The sequence below is a fragment of the Condylura cristata genome, unplaced genomic scaffold (assembly GCF_000260355.1).
Source record: "Condylura cristata isolate star-nosed mole 26May11 unplaced genomic scaffold, ConCri1.0 scaffold00006, whole genome shotgun sequence".
NCBI classification, from domain to species: Eukaryota; Metazoa; Chordata; class Mammalia; order Eulipotyphla; family Talpidae; genus Condylura; species Condylura cristata.
In genome coordinates, this window is record NW_004567107.1 from 4,431,574 (window position 1) to 4,447,793 (window position 16,220).

General features: G+C 61.8%; 1 protein-coding gene across 1 annotated transcript in view; it reads right to left on the reverse strand.

The window, feature by feature from the left end:
• The window catches only part of DNM1 (dynamin 1), a 29,852-nt gene extending 23,144 nt beyond the window's left edge, over positions 1–6,708 (reverse strand). The window contains exons 1-10 of the mRNA XM_012721208.1: positions 6,696–6,708; positions 4,720–4,827; positions 4,315–4,464; positions 3,827–4,030; positions 3,486–3,584; positions 3,243–3,403; positions 2,369–2,511; positions 2,126–2,261; positions 1,907–1,974; positions 787–925 (exon numbers count right to left, since the gene is read on the reverse strand). Of these exons, the coding sequence (XP_012576662.1) occupies positions 787–925; positions 1,907–1,974; positions 2,126–2,261; positions 2,369–2,511; positions 3,243–3,403; positions 3,486–3,584; positions 3,827–4,030; positions 4,315–4,464; positions 4,720–4,827; positions 6,696–6,708 (1,221 nt within the window). The remainder of the gene's footprint in view (positions 1–786; positions 926–1,906; positions 1,975–2,125; positions 2,262–2,368; positions 2,512–3,242; positions 3,404–3,485; positions 3,585–3,826; positions 4,031–4,314; positions 4,465–4,719; positions 4,828–6,695) is intronic.
• Positions 6,709–16,220: the final 9,512 nt, after the last annotated feature.

The window sequence follows — 16,220 nt, forward strand, 5'->3', positions numbered from 1 at the left end:
GGGGGAGGGAGGCTGGGGTGGAATCAAAGGAGCGCTGAACTTGGAGTCCAAAGCCGTGGCTTCAGGTACCAGCTCTGCCACCTGCTAGCTGGTATGCCCTCAGGCCAGGCGCTTCGCTCCTGAGCCTCAGTTTTTCTGCTGCAAAATGGGTCCCGATCTGGCCCTGCTCTCCCTGAATGACCCTGTGAGGCACAGTGGCACAGCAGATGGAAGAGGGCTCTGTCCCTGGAAGGCCAGCTGTGGACGGAAGGGGAGGGGAAGGTCCTGAGAGCAGGCCTGAGGCGGGTGGGGTGAGAATGGGGAGAATGAAGGATGGTGGGGAGTCAGGGTACCTGCCAGACCTTGGCTCTCTGCACTCCCTGCCCTTCCAGGCCCCCAGAGAGCAGCTAAGTATATCCCCTATCTCAGGGCCAAGGTTTCCCCAACACCCCTCCCCGTAATCCCCAAAGGTGACCCTCCCTCTGAGGGTGGGGTTGGGGGGGAGGTGTTCTGGTCCCCTCTGGTCTATTTTCCCTGAGCTGGGGGAGCTCTTGGTAGGCTCTCAGGGTAAACAGCCCCATCACACCCATCTTACCAATGTCTGACCCCGGGTCCTCCCCAGGCCTGGGGGCTGGGGGGGTGGGTGAGGCCCCCCCAAGAGCCCCCCGATTCTAGTCTGTGGCGCCTGTCTCCCCCACCCCGCTGAGGTCTGTACATGCTACCGAGGAGCAGTCAGGGGCATGGGGGGGGCGCCTGGCAGCAGTGCAGGGCGGGGGCGGAGGTGGGCTGGCCCGGCTGCGGGGTTACCTTCTTGGTGCACTGTCTAACGGTGCTGATTAGCTCCGAGATAACCATGTCCACACACTTGAGACACGGTTCTCGGATCTTCTTCACCTGCTTTTTCACAATGGTCTCAAAGGCCATGTCTGGGGTAAAGAGCCCCGTTCTGAACGCCCGGAGCGGGAGAAGGGCACAGTGTCACAGGCCAGCTCCTGCCAGGAGTGCCAGGCCAGGGCCCTGCCCCAACCCCCGAGCTCTGCCCTTGAGGTCCTCCCACTACCCAGCGTGGGCTCCCGTGTCTCCATCTGGAATGGGTGGGAGGGTTCTAAGGAAGGACATGCACTGGACGCTGCCTGGGGCAAGACTCGTGTATGTCCTGCTTCCTCTATTCATAAAGAAGTTTCTAGAACCAGAAATGGGTTGAAAATTGCCCAAACTGGCTTCTCTGTAAGAGCCTTTCCTGGAACAATGCACTGTGTTTTAAGACTGGGAGAGAGCTATTTTCCCCTGCACCTCGGCCAAAGCAGTTATCAGTCCGTAAATGCCACTAAACCTTGGAATGGAATCTGCCTGAGAGGGGGCCTTGTGGTCCTGCTCAGTGCCTGGCACATGGCAGGGGCCGACTTTCCTCGTGGAATGAGTCCAGTAGAGATCTGGGTTCTGGAAGTGGCCTAAGCCTTTAAGGGCGGTCTGTTTTCCAGTCCGCCTTCCTGCTCCATCTGCCCTGGGTCTGCTAGGAGGGAAGTGGGCGGGTGGGACTGGGGAGCTCTGGAGCATAAAAGGGCACAGGCCTGTCAGTCATAAAAGGGCACAGGCCTGTCTGTCATAAAAGGGCACAGGCCAGCCCCTTGCAGCACAGGCCCAGGCCTGGCCCAATGGCTACCTGGGCAGGACTGAGGGAGCTCTCTCACCCTGGGCATGGGCAGGGGGCTCTTCCCAGCTGTCCAGCCTCCAAGCCCTGTCCCAGGGACAGCAAAGGAGGGCACCACCGCCCCCAGCCAGAGCCTGTAGGACTGGCAGCCGGGAAGTCAGCGTTGATGACATTGGAGACAGGCTCTTGTCATTCCTTCATCACAGCTTGTACCTCTGGCCTAGGCCCCCCCTGCCTTCCAGGGTTCAAGTCCCTCTCCCGGGCCCCAATACATGCCTAATGCCATGGATATTCTTGATGGCGTAGCTGATCTCTTTTCGGAGTTCCTTCTCATCAAACTCCATCTGTGCAAGAGAGCAAGAGACGGCTGATCAGGGCCTGCCACAGGCACGGGCCTGCCCCACTCCCAGGCCAACTCCAGCCTCTTGTGGGATCACCAAGGGTATGAGCGGGAGTCCTGGTAGCCCAGGCTCCTGGCCTGGGAGACTCCCCTACCTTGACCAGCTCGAAGGGGAAGCGCTCGTGGAAGATGCGGTTGATACGGGCTCCCCCAGACAGTTCGTAAGTGTCAATCTGGTCCCCTGAGCCCTCGATGCGTTTCTCAAAGTCCACAGCGAACTGCTGGACCATCCTGGGGGAAGAGCGGTGAGCTGCGGGTGACGTGGCAGGGCGGGCAGCCCAGGAGACCCCTGTGCTGAGGCTGGGGAGAGGGTGCTGGGGGCCAGGGGAGAGCCTCACTGCAGCAGGGCCTTGGTCTTGCGCGATGGGTCGTCAGGACGGAAGTTCTTGTACTCGTCCACCTCCTTCTCAATGGACAGCAGCTGGCTCTGTAGCTTGTTCCGCAGCCCTGGCAGTGTGTCCCGGATGTGGTTGGTCAGTTGCTGGGGGTGGGAGTGAGACAAGGCCACAGTCACAAACCCAGATGCCCACAGGGCGGGGCAGGGACCAGGAGGCTGGAGGACTGTGGGAATATGCTGTGATCAGAGCTACCGAGGGCAGCCATGGCCCTGCCCACTGCTGCCCAGCCTGCTGAAAGAAAGCTGCCTGGGGCAGGGCTGGCATCCAGTAGGTGTATTAACGGAATCAGTGAGTAAGTCGATTTCAACAGAAGCCGGAAATCCAGATTTTCATTTGAAATTCCCGGACCTTTGACTAACTTAATATTTGTGGATTCCATGGGGGCCAAATGAAATGATTCAGGGGCAGAGATAACTGCAGAGTGGAGGGATTCTCCGGTACTGGGGCTCACCTGTCTACATCCTCACACAGACTCGGAAGTACCTGGGATCACCTGCCCCCATCCGAGATCAGCCTCACCCAATTTTGGAACCAAGTGCACTCCAGTCCTGGCCCCAAACCCAAACCTCGTCAGAGCTGCCCTCCTCTCCGCGTGACGGACCTCCCAGGCGGGGCAGGGTCAGCAGAGCTCCCAGGCGGGGCAGGGTCAGCAGAGCTCAGCTGCTACCTCAGGCTGTGTCTGAGGGTCTCACTTTGTCCACCTGCACAAGGGGCACCCTACCTCTGCCGGTCACCCTCACGAAGTATACTTAAATGGTTCTGCTCTCATCTGGCTTCCCCCCAACCCCCAGCCGGCCTCCTCCCACATCCCTACCTGGTTGAGGACCTTCTGCAGGTAAGGTGTGCCCATGCGGTCCGCCAGGTGGCGGTAGGAGGGGTGGGAGAGGAAGAACTTGCGTTCAGCAGCCAGGGCGGCTGTGATGTCCTTTTTGCCGTCGATGTCCTTCTGGCTCCGGTTCACCACCCCAATGTAGCCTGCGGAGGGGGTCGAGGTCAGGGCAGCAGGCTGCGGGGCGGGGTGGGGGGAGGGCAGTGGGGTCAGGAGTGGTCTGCTCACCTCTGCGCAGGGGGAGCAGCTTGTTCTCCAGCACATCTCGGGCATCGGTGCCCTCGTCCATCAGGTCCAGCTTGGTGATGACCCCAATGGTGCGCTGACCTGGTGGAGAGCAAGGAAGGTGACATCTACACTCACCCTCACACCGGAGACCCCAGGAGCTTCCACCCAACCTGCTCCCGCCCTGCCCGCTCCCTCTCTCACCCCCCACCCCCGCCCTTCCCCCTAGTCACTGTCCAGAGTGGCCTGGTCCCACCACTACTGGCTTAAACTCTCCAGGGGCTCCTTCTACACTGAGCGTGACTTCCCCGGCCTTGTGTTTCCCATTCCCGGGTGGAATCTACCCTGGGGGTCCACCTCCTTGGCGATCTTGAGGGCATCAGAGTTGGCCAGGTCGGAGTTGGCGGGGGACACAGCCAAAATGAGGCAGTTCTCCTTGGTGACGAACTGCATCAGCATGTCCCGTATCTGGAACTCGATGTCGGCAGGTTGGTCCCCCACAGGGACCTTGGTCATTCCGGGAAGGTCCACGAGGGTCAAGTTCAGCACTGGACAAAGGTGAGAGGGGGCAGGCTCAAGGCGAGGGGCGTGGCGCTGGGGGTGGGGGTGGGAAATCAGGGCCCGGGGCTGGGCTTCAAGAGCATCCTCAAGGGAGTGGCCAGAGGTGGGCGGGTTTGGGGAAAAGCCTGAACGGCCAAGGGAGGCGGAGTCATCGCGGGGCGGGGCTTGGGCAGGAGGGGGAAGAGGACCCGCTCTGCGGGGGCGGAGCCTCGGGGCGGGGCGGGGCTAGGTGAGAGAACCCAGCGGTGGGGGCGGGGCCTGGTGTTCTCACCGTGGGGCGAGTAGACGCGGAGGTTGATGGGAACAGGCGAGATGCCCTTGTTGGTGCCAGTGACCCTGTCGGTCTCAGCCTCGATCTCCAGACGCACCTCCTCAAAATCAGTGAATTTCTTCCCCTTGCAATGCAGGAACTCAGCATATTCTGCGGGCAAAGTAGCCATTACAGTCTAGAACCCCCGTGGATCCCCTCTCCAGCTGGGAATCGATCAAGGCAAGGGGCCTCCCTTCCACACACACCTGAACACTGCCTCTCCTACCTCCCCCACAAACGCCACGTCTCTGTCTTGCATTTTTATCCCCGCTGTCCAGATTGGGAATCCAGGGCTAAAGTCACACAGCAAACCAGAACCAGGAAGGCTGGCTCTTCCTGGGCAGGGTTGAGGGGGACCGTACGTACCTGTGGTGGCATTGACCAGCTGCAGGACCAGGGGGCGGCGGGTGACAATGCCAGATCCTCGGGGCAGGAAGTCCCTGCAGTGAGTTGGGGGTGGGAGGAAGATCAGGTCTGAGGAGGTTGAAGGGAACCGGCTCCCACTGCCCCAGGGGTACCTGGCCCTGGAGTTCCGGAGCCCCCCAAATGTGCCTCGACATTCCTTAACCCAAGAGTTTCAGGACCATAAGGGGAGGTGGCAGCTGAGAAAGGCAGGAAGCACCTCCTCCAAGTGCCCCTGGAGACGAGACCAACATCCCCAGCCCCCTTTCAGGCGAGCCTGTGTGGCTTCTGAGTCAACAGGTAGTCTCTGCTTCAGTGGAGCTTCTCCGCTGAGCTCAGGAGAAACTGAGGCACAGGGTGTCCCCCATGCCCAAGTGTCCTGTGGCTACAAAGTGGGTCCCAAGGAAACAGAACTGCACTTCCTCCCTCCCTTCCGCTGTGGGGAAGGGCGGCATCTCACTTCCCCTTCCCTGTGCCCCATCTGGCTGTGGTTGAGGACAAAGGAGCTCGGGAGGCAGAAGGCCGCTCGGAACAGAAGTCGCGATTCCGAAAGGCCCAATGGGTGGCTCTGCGGGCAACACTCGGGGACTCTGCAAAAGCCCCGTGATTAGCCCCATTTTACAGGTGAAGAAACTGAGGCTCAGAGCTGTTCAGGTTGCACAATCAGAGCCTAGCAGCGCTAGCCTGGGGCCCAGAGATGTCTGACTCTTCCTTGAAAGTCCACACCTCAGCATCTGCTCACACCAACGCCAACCTCAGCAGTCCTTTCGGCTAACTCTAAAGCGCCATTCTTGAGGACAAGGAGACTTGGGGTTGACTCTTGTCAGCCAGTCTCTTCCCCCACCCAGCCTGATGGAGGCCTCTTCAGGGACTCCAAGTCACGGGAGCCCCAGAACCCAGGAAAGAAGGAAGAGGCCAGAGCCTGGGGGCCATAGAAACCTGGCCTGCCCTTTATTTGTAGAGAGGCCCGTGGGGGCCCCATGAAACACCCAGGGCTGGGACAGAGCCGGAGCTCCAGACCAGGCTGGACGGGAATCAGTCTCCTGCACCCTGTCGGGGCCCCTGAGGACAACAGAGAAGGTCTAGGCTCCCGAGTCAAGGTCCCCTCCCGCCCTCCCCTGTCCTGCCTCCCCATCTCCAGGGAGAGCCTTGCTAAATGGGGAGGAGTCAACCACTTGAATGGGGAAGGAAACTGATGGTAAATCCTGTGTTCTTCGTCATTTCGAGGTGCCAGGCAAGCACTTTTCATTTTTGCAAGACAGCTTCCCAAGGGCTGCTGGCATCTTCCGGCCCCTCACAGGGCTCCAGCGCCCACAGCAGAGGTACTTCTTAAACGCTGCCTGACTCCTCACCACCGCCAAAGGTGCTCTGAAATGGAAATTACCATTTCACAGGTGAGGCACCTGAGGCTCGGAGGCGAACCCACTAGGACGCGGTCACCTGGTCAGGGACAGGGACAGCAGAGCTAGGTTGCAACTGGGTTGCCAGACTCTGTTGCACACCTCAGCCTGGAATTTTCCCGTCAAACTCTGCTGCCCCCTAAGCCAGACGGGGTTTTTTTACGTAACTCGACTGAATTCCGTCTAGGACTTTCTCTGGAGCAGCTGCTCCGTGGCTGGCCCTGTGCTGGGCCCTGGGGAAGGGAGAGGATGAGTCAGCGGCTCCCCACCCGAGGGGCTCGCAGTGTGGAAGAAGACAGACGCGTAAACAGATAACGCCACGCAGTGTGACATGTACCAGAACGGAGGCACCCGGCAGCACAGAGAGGGTGACTCACTGGGGGCCCCGGCCTCCTCTCTCTCCTGTCCTTGAGTCACTGACTCCTTGGGGAGGTGACCCCCTAGGTTAGGGGACCCCAGGGCTGCGGCGATAGGACATGTGTTTTCACAGCGGTGGGCCGGGGGTCCTGGGGTCCAGCCTCTTCCCCACCAACTCCTCACCCAGCAGTACCATGGCAACTGTAGATGCCCCGGCAACCGCAGGAGGGGCTGGGAAGCCGGGACTCCCCACAGAGAGCCCCCCACGCAGAGACATGGACCTTTCCTAGAACTTTCCTGCGGGGCCTCCCGCGGCACAGATGGCCCCACTCGGCCCTGGCAGGCCCGAGGGGTGCACAGAGGGTGCGGGGAGCCCAGGGCCCAGCTGGAGGGGTGGCCAGGGTTCTGGCCATCCTGCCCCAGCTCACTGCCTCCCCAGTCTACTGCACGGATAAGCAGCTCACTGGAAGTGGCAGTCAGAAGGCAGGGCCACGTTGGGGCCTCACTTTGAGAACCTGGCCATGGGAGAGATGAGAGGTGGGGCGTTTCCTCTCCCCAGGCCAGGGCTGCGTCAGCCACCCTGGGCAGTGGCTTAAAATGCGCGTTCCTCAGGCATTCTAACATGGCTGGAGTCTTGGGGGACAGGGCGGGGAGGAGGGAGCCTGCATATTAAGCACAGCTGTGATTTTCATGTTCCCTTTCGAGTCTCAGGATTGCTGACGTAGTGCTTAGGAGCCAGTGCCCGTCAGGGGCCCGTTCCACCCTCCTCGGCCACTCCGTGGGATTGTGTCCTGCCCTGGACCTCACGGTTCTCAGCCGCAAACTGGCATCGCATAGCCGTGTGTGTGTGAGCGTGTGCGAGAGAATGTGGATACGTGTGGCTGCAGAGGTCTCAGAGCCTTTGCAGAAAGAGCCTAGCCTGTGCCCGCACGTAGTAGGCGCTCAGCAGCCGAGGGGCATCTCCGCAGACTCGAGCAAGGACGTTGCACAACCCTCTGGGCTGAGCTGGATCTGGCATTCCGACCCCAAGACGCCGGATGGAAGTCACTGTCCCGGGGTGGGACAGAGGCTCAGAGAGGGGCAGGGGGCTGTGAGGTCACACAGCGAAGGAGAGGAGGCCAAGGGGGACCAGGACCCGGAGTGTGCTGTCTGGCCCCGAGACCACTCGGGCAGCAGCCCAAGCCCTGTGGCGCCCAAGTCAGACTATGCGATTCGCCCCCGCCGGCTTCCCGTGCCGGCACGGCCTGGCACACAGTAGGTGCTCAGGCAGCGCTCCAAGGAGTGAGTAGGGCCCAGTCTCAGTGGGTTCCTTGCACCTGGACACACTGCCCACAGTCCCTGCCCAAGCGGCCGTGGCACCTCCCCAGTGGGGATTCGGTCCCACCCGCCTCCAGCCAGTGCCCCTTCCTATAGCTCCTACCCACCCCCACAGCGCCTCTTTAGGCGGAGGGAGGACAGAACAGATGCCCAGAGGAAAGCGCTGGGCCCACCAGGCTCGGTGGCTGTGTGGGAGGGCTGCGCAGAGCCGTGCCAGCGCTCCCGACTGGTTCTGGGCAGATGGTGGTTTCCCGGGGAGGCCTCGCATGCCATCTGCAGAGGCACCTTCAAACCTGAAGCACAGGAGGGTAAAATAAACACCTCAGGGCCTCCCACAGGCACATACTCCCTGATGGAATTGCTGTTGTCAACCCCAGAGAAGCCTGGAGAGGGCAGTGACCCCGCTCGGACTTGAGAAGCTGCGACCTGGGCTCAGAGCTCAGGGGCTCCGACCCAGGCCCCACGGAATGCACATGGCAGGGCCAGAGGTGGTCACCCTCTGGGCTTCCTGGTTTCCGGGCTCTGATGTCAGACAGGTCCCATGTTGAATGTCAGGGCTATGTGGCTGTGGACAAATGACCAGACCTCTCTGTGCCTCAATTTCCACATCAGGAAAATGGGTGACAGGGAGGCTTGTGTCAGTTAATGCCTGAACAAAGCATAGCTGTCAGGATTACAAATAAACTGTGGAACAAGCTGAGAATACCACGAGGCTGCCATCACCCAAGGGTGCAGCAGGGAAAAGACTAGAAGTGGGACCCCTGCGGCTGGCCAGGCCGGTGGGTAGGTGAGCCGGGCTATTTCCAGCCAGATCTTGCCTCTGCAGGCAGAAGGCGAGGGGGCTGAGGGCTCAGACAGCCAGGAGCTGGGCGGGGCAAGTGGGTGGGCCAAGAAATAGTTGGGAGGAGGCGAGGCTGGCGCCAGGCAACAAGTCCCTCTCTGTTCCTGCAGCCCCGGGAGGCCTGAGGTGCCCCACTCACACAGCCCGGGAATTTCCAGCTGAGGTTGAGCATTTCAGTGCAATCCCATCTCGCCTCCCCTGAGGTTCTGAGGTTCTGAGAGCCGCAGCTGGGCTGTACTCCGGGCTCTCAGCACCCAGCATGAACGTGGCGTGAGGTGGACACCTCGATACCCATTGACAGAAAGGATGATTCTCCCGCCATCACCAGCACCAGCACCCTCATCCCAGACATGGTCCCCAAGGTGCAAAAAGCGGGGGGTGGGGGGGTGGTCTTGCCCATGATGACAATGTGCCAAGTTGGTGACGGGTGGACAGGGACAGGACCCGGAGTGGAAGTGCAGGCTTGCACTAGTCACGGCCCTAGGAAGTCCATGATTTCCTTCCTCTCATCCTTCCATCCTTCCTACCTTGTTCTCTGCCTCCCCCCCCCCCAAGTGTTGATGACTCTGTATTTTCAAAAAGGAAATAGATTTCTCTTTGGCACCCTACTTAAAAAAAATCATACTCTCTCCCTTTGGAAAAAAAAATGTACCAAAAACATAAGATATGAAAAAAGGAAAAACCAGCCGTCACCCGACCCCTGAGGCTCTCTACTGTGAGCACCTTAATCTTGACAGTGGCCCTCACGGTGGACTCCGTGGCTGGCTGCCGGCCAGGGACTCTGCCCAGGGCTGCAACATCTGTATCGTCACGAGGCCTCTCTTTGGGGTGATGGAAGTGTTCTTAAATTAGATTGTGATGATGGTTGCACAGCTCTGTAAATATCCTAAGAATCATTGAATTGGGCTCTAAAACTGGGTGGATTTGAAGGTGTATAAATTAGTCTTCAACAAAGTCATTTAAGAAATTTGCAACCTCTGTTGGGCACTTGCCAGGCTGTGAGGGGCTGGTGACCAGCGTCCCCTCCTGTCCCAGGGGACAGATGCTCAGACACCAAGCCACGTGCCCTCGCGTGCTGGGTTCGTGTCCACAAGGAGGAAGGGGCCCTGCTCACCTACCAGCCAGCCACGCCACCAAGTCCCTCCGGCCCGTGCTCCATCGGCTTCTCATCCTGATCTCTGACAGCCTGGTACACAGGGGCTCAGCCGCCCTCCTGAGTTGCTTCCCTGCTCCGAATCTCAGTTTCCCCATCAGCGACACAAACCGCATTCGGCAGCCCCCTCCCAGGACTGCTGAGAGAATGCCCAGGCGCCCGGCTGGGGATGCGCCAGGCCACAGCGTGCCCATGGTGGCACCACGAGCCAGCTGGACACTTGCCACAGGCAAGGTGTCTTGTGCGTGCCAGAGGCCTGCAGACTCCCGAATTTGACGCCTGGTCAGAAAGGAACGTGCATTATTCTGCGAAGGTTTCTCTCCCCCACCTGGGTTGGTGGGCTCCTTTCCCTGGGTAAAAACCTCTTGGGCAGAGGGCAAAATTCATAAACATGGATCACACAGCAAGGAGCATGAAACGTTCACTGTGGTTACCACTGCCGTCTGCCAGGTGGCCCAAGGCCAAGGCTTGTCCCTCCTCTGCCACTCTCATCCTGGGGAAACTGAGCCTTATCAAGGTCAGGTCATGGCGGGGAAGGTGGTCAGGGCAGGCATCCCGGAGGAGGTGTGGGCTGATGGGAGACATAAAGGAGGACAACGAGGGCGTGCTGAACAGGGCATGTGATGGCATCCAGAGGGTGAGAGGGCAGGGCCCACTGTGCCCCTGTGGCCGAGGGACGGCTGCAGAAGGTGGGCCCAGGGTCCAAGGCAGGAGGTAGGAAGCCCACAGAGGGCTTCAAGCAGAGGGTGAGACTAGAAGTCATGGAATGAGCAAGGAGAGGCCAGAGAGGGGCCGTCCAGGTGCCAGGAGATAGGTGGCGTGCCTGGGTAGAGGGAGGGTAGAGGGACAGACACCAGGGAGCTGGCGCCCGGCTGGATGGGGAGGGTGGCGGAGGGGCGGCGACCGTGGCTCTCCGGGGCAGCGGAGGCGGCCAGTTAGGAGACTCTTGAGCACCCTCCAGGGCCAAGGCGCCTCTTGCCTGTTGCCTGTGGTAATTTCAAGCTGCCAGAGCTGACTTCTCCTAACAGGTCTTGTCCCTCAGCCAGATTCCTGGCCAGGCAGCGGGAGGGGACCAGAGGGAAGCAGCTGAGGGTGTGGACAGATAGGCCCCTGGTGGGTGAAGGGGCGGACCCTAGGAGGCAGGAGACCCGTGCTGGTTGCTGTCCTGCCTGAACCCACTGCGGGTCCCCCACCCTCTCTGTGCCATTTTGCCATCTGAAAGCCTAGGGTGACAGTATTTGTTCCTCTTACTAGAAAACTGTTGGTGCCCGCAAGACAGTAATCAACTCAGCCTGGGGAATGGAGGCCTGACGCGGAAGCTCAGGCTTCAGGAACTTCTCCCCACCCCATGGAGCATGGGGCCCCCAGGGGCCAGGGGGAGATGCCCAGCTGGAGCCTGTGTCCCTGAGGGCCCTGGGATTCCCCCTCAAGCCCTTCTCCAGAGCCCCCCAAGGACAGTCGTTTATGGGGCGCAGGTGGAGCTGGGCTACAAGGCTTGGGGTGTGAGCCCAGGAGGCCCCTGAGGTACAGGCTGGAGAGGGAAAAGGCAGAGTCAACCTGGGGAGAGGGGCGTCTGTCCTGCCTCCACACCGGACACTCTGAGGAACCCAGAATTCTGCCCTGAAGGCCGGGCAGGTGTTGGGAAGCTGTGCCAAGGTGCCGCCTTGGGCAGGCCCTGCACCTGGGTCTCGGGGGCGCTTGGACAGAGGCCCTGGGTCTCTGCTCCTGCCCTTGCTCTGAACCTGGCCACAAGGGCCCCAGACGCCTCTGCAGCCCTGCCCGCCATGCCCGCCTCCAGCTCCGCACCCACCCTCTGACCCAGCCAAGGCCTGGGAAACTCGATTCTCCCGGCGCCAGGATCAGATGCCATCTGCCAGGGTCACCTTTCCCTCCTGGCTCCTCGGGGCCACCAGGTGTGGGGGGGAGGGGATGGGGACGGTGGGACCACGTCCCCTGGCCGGGAGGTGCGGTTCTGGGTCCAGCCTTTGGGGCACCCTTCACATGTGGCATGGGAGGCTCTGGGCACACTGAGGCCAGAGCTGCGTGTGGCTGCCCGCAGCCCCTTGGGGACAGGGCTCTTGGGTAGGGCGGCTGTGGCCCCCACCTTCGGGGCCTCCCACAGTCTCTCCCACTCTCGGCCCGCCCAGCTCCTTCCGACCTGGGCCTGCGGCAGGTGGCCCGCCCCGGGCATGGCCCCTGCTTGCCAGCCAAGTCCTCTTGCTCGGGTCCAGTTGTAAATGCCCTCCTCGGGGGGCCCACACGACTCCCTCCCTTCAGTTTCTGGCTCCTGGTATCCTTCTTCAAACACAACAAGCGAGCTTTTGTGCGGCCTGGAGTCTGCCCGCCCGCCCAGCTGCGAGCCCCGGGGAGCAGGGAAGGCCGGCTTGCGCACAGCTGTATCCCCGGGGCCTGGCAGGCTGCGAGTGCCAAGGCCCTGCTGCTTCCCTCTGCCCCTCCAGGCCAGAGACTTGCCACCTAGGGGGTCTCCGTGGCCCCCCTAATCCTCCCTGAACACAACCTCCACATATGTATGGGGCATGGGACCACCAAGGGGGACCCCATAGTGTTCTGAGAGGAAGCACAGGGCCTACTAGCGGGGTTGCCCCTGGGGGAGAGACGGATCAGACCGAGGGAGGGGCTCTCAGAGGGAGGGGCTCTCAGGGGCCAGAGCAGCGAAGCCTCCCTGGGATGAGATGGGGCGGTGGGCAGGAAGGGAGGCAGAGACTTGGCCTCCCGACTGCCTGGGCTCTGGGCAGGGGCTCACTCCCCAGGTCTCCAGCACGCCCTGCTGCACCCCACCCCGCCCCGCCCTGCACCCCCCAAGGAGAGGCCCTCCTGCTGCAACCCCATCCGTCCGCTTCTCGGCCCAAAGGGCTTGCCTTCCTGTCAGGGTCCCAGAAGGAAAGAAACTGTCGCGTCCTCTCGGACAGCCCGTACCCTGGGCAGAGGGCATCCGCTCCATGCTCACCACGGTCCACAGGGAGGTGCTGCGATCACCCCATTTACAGATGCGGGAACGGCAGGGGGGGCTTCAGAAGCACAGGCCAAGACCATCCAGGCCTGGTTCCAGGCGCTGCGTCCTCAGCCCCTCTGCCACACTGCTGCTGCCCTTGGCCTGGGGGGGACCAGGGTAGGGGGGCGCGGGGGGGAGGGTGGGCACCGTACATTTGTCAGCAGGCCGGGCTTCTGCATGAGTGAGGGCAGGGACACCCCAAGCGTGTTGCGGGGAGGTGGCACTGGGGGGGCCAGCGGGGAGCCCCAGCACCAGGCATCTGCTCTCGAATGCTGGGGTGTCCTGGGGTCCCCACAGCTGCTATTTGCACTTACCCCAAGATGAACCCATCTAATCTCATGGGTGTAAATCTCACCCCTACACAGACATGACTTCCAGACGTGTCTTTCCAGCCAGCCTCTCCCCTGCGCTTCTGACCCGGCCACCGCCTGCCCAGCTGGGCGCTCAGCTACAAGAGGCTCCTATGCCCGACCCGCGTCCAGCCTGCCTCCCCACTCTGCTCACTGACACCAACCCTGCCCAGGTCAAAGATGTGACATCCTGCGCCCGCCACATCCTGGTGGCCCAGCGGGGTAAAACGCAGCACTGTGAAGCTGTCCGCAGCCACTGCAGCTTGAGTTCGATCCCCGGCCAGGGAGGGACCCCCAGGGCGCAGCAGACCTCTCCTGCTCCCGGCTGCCCCCTCAGCAGTGTGTTTCGGTAGTGAGTCCTCCAACCCCCCTCCCCTGCCTCTGGCCTGTAGCCCCGTTCTTGTATGCATAAATAAATAATAATAAAAAAAGAAGTGACATCCCCCAGGGCTCCCCCTTCCTCACTCCCACACTACTCACCAGCACTTCTGGGGAAAAGCCCCCAAAATCTGTCCGGACCCCACCTTTCCCTCCTCGATGCTAAAGCCCAGCCCAGACCCTGCCACCTCCGCCTCCCAAGTCACAGGCTGCGGGCAGTCAGCCCAAGACACTCCACTTGTAAAAGCTTCTGCCAACGAGGAGTCAAAGCCGAACTCCCCCCGAGTCTGAAGGCCTCCAGACCTGGCCTCGGCCTGGCTGCGCTGCCAGGCCACAGCCGCTGCTTGCTGCTCCTCTGGCACAGTGGACTTTACTGCCCCAGGGCCTTTGCACTGGCCGTTTTGGTCTGCCTAGAAAGCCGCCCCCACAGGCCCCATGACTTCTCTTCCTCGCTTCTCTTGGATGCCGCCCTTCTGCGACCTACCTCTGGGAAGACTCCCCAGCACCTACCACATCCGCCACTGACCTTCACGCGCCCTCTGCACCTGTGTTTGCTAGCTGGGTGCGCCCTCAGGGAGGCAAAGGCTTTGTCTTTTCTACCCCAGACTGGCCAGGGCAGGGGCACCAGGGGCCTTCTCTGTGAATGTCTGCTGACGAGTGGGTGCACTGGCCTCAGTTTTCCCTTCTGTAAAAGGGGTGAAAGAAGAGCAAGCGCCCGGACAAGCCACTGTGGAGCTGACATCAGGATCCCCCTGAGCACCCCAAAGCCCTGGCTGGTCTGGAGCAGCCACTGCTTCCTCAGATGCATTTTCCACTTCCTCTCTCTGGGGGGTTCACTCCTGGGAAGCCCCAGGAGACCACTGTTACCATGCCCACAGGTCTGGGGATCTGGCCCTGGGCAGAGAGGTTGGGAGCCCAGGAGGGGCAGGCGGGCTGGCTGGGGCCCCTGAACCTCTTTCCCACCTGCACACCAGTCCTGACTCCCTGGCTAGCTCTCATGAGGACTGACAGTGCTTTCCTGCTCGGTGCTCACCTGGGGCCCACCCTCCTCTGCCTGGGCCTCAGGGGACACCGCGAAAGAGCACTGGGATGCGGACGGCGGTGAGGCGGCCACGTTCCTGGGGCAGAGTCCACCTCTTGCTCCATCACTTGACAAGCAAACGGACACCCGAGTCACCTTCGCGGGGCTGGCCTGCAGGGCTGCGGGCCCCAGGCTCCGCCCTCTGCTGGACAGCGAACTCCAAGGGGGCAGGAGCCAGGCCTGTCCCAGCCTAGCAGAGATGGCAGACATGAGCACCTCCTCCCACACGGTTACAGAGGACACCCAGGAACCCAGGCGCCCCACACCAGCTCTAGGGGAGGCCGGCGGCAGACGCCAGCGTTCCCAGCCCCCAGCTGGGAAACCGCCGCCTGCGTGTCCCTGGGCTCCAGGCAGGGCCAGCTCAGAGGCCATGCAGGGTGGAGACAAGGAAGCTGGGCTTCTTTCCGGCAGCACCATCCCTCCCGGCTGCATGACCTTGGAAGCCTCCACCCTGGGGTCTCAGCGTCCCATCTGCAGGAAGGGCATCCTGGCACCTGCCTGGGTGGGTGGGGGGGAGCTGTCAGGAAGTCTGGGGAGGGCACACAGGATGGGTGCAGCAGATGGAAGCTGAGGTGCCTTCCCTCCTGCACCCCCTGCCCAGAGCACGCAGCCTGGCAAAGAGCAGGACGAAAGCCAGGAGGATAGTGAGAGCTAGACACCTCTGAGTGACACCCCGAATGCCATGTCGAGCCTGAGACCTCAAGGTGTCATTGCTTCCAGGGCTCCCCACTCTCCTGCCCCGACTGCTGGGCCCAGGGGAAGGGGCCCATCTGTGTGTCTCTGTAGCTCTGGGGGTCACGTGAACAGGAGCTGGGCTCTGCAGGAGCGGGTCCCCAAGAGACAGACAGACTGCTTCCCACTCTGCTGACCAGATGGGCCCAGCCGCCCCCACTGTGGCTTTCCCACATCCCCCAGCTACAGAGCTCCAGGCAGGACCCCTCCTTCTCACCCCCAGGCCTGGCACTGGGCTTCTGTGCTCACGGGAGGGGCAGCAGCAACCACCCAGACCAACCTTCCCCTCACAGGGGCCAGCGAGGCTCAGAGAGGGCAAGCGACTGGCCCCAGGTTGCACGGCAGAACCTGGCTTGGTCCCAAGACTCCCCCTGGCCCTGCTGTCCCCTCACCCTCCCCCACCCCCAAGACAGCGGCTGCCTTAGCCCTGAAGGTCAGCGGGAGAAAATCAGGGTTTCTGCAGGAGAGGGAAGGTGAAGAGGTGGGGAGGTCAGTGTCATTCTCCAGCCTCCTCCAGCCCGCCCAGCCCCCCACCCGCCTCGGCGCCTGAAAGAGCGCCATCCTCCCGCTCTCCTTCACAGCACCCCAAAAGCCACCACTGCCGGAGGTCACGACCCTGCCTGCCTCGCTCAACCCTGGGCCCTGGGTGTCGGCGGCTCCCCCCGCCCCCGACACCTGGCCGTGCGGGAGCCTTGGGGATCAGAGCAGGAAGGGGATTAGGTTCTGCAATGGCCCCCCCGCCCCTCCATCCAGCCTTAGTCATCTCTGCCCTCGCCTCCTGCCTCCACCACAGTCGCTCAGCCCGGCCACGGGGGACAGCGAGCGACCCCGCGCCCCCCAGCC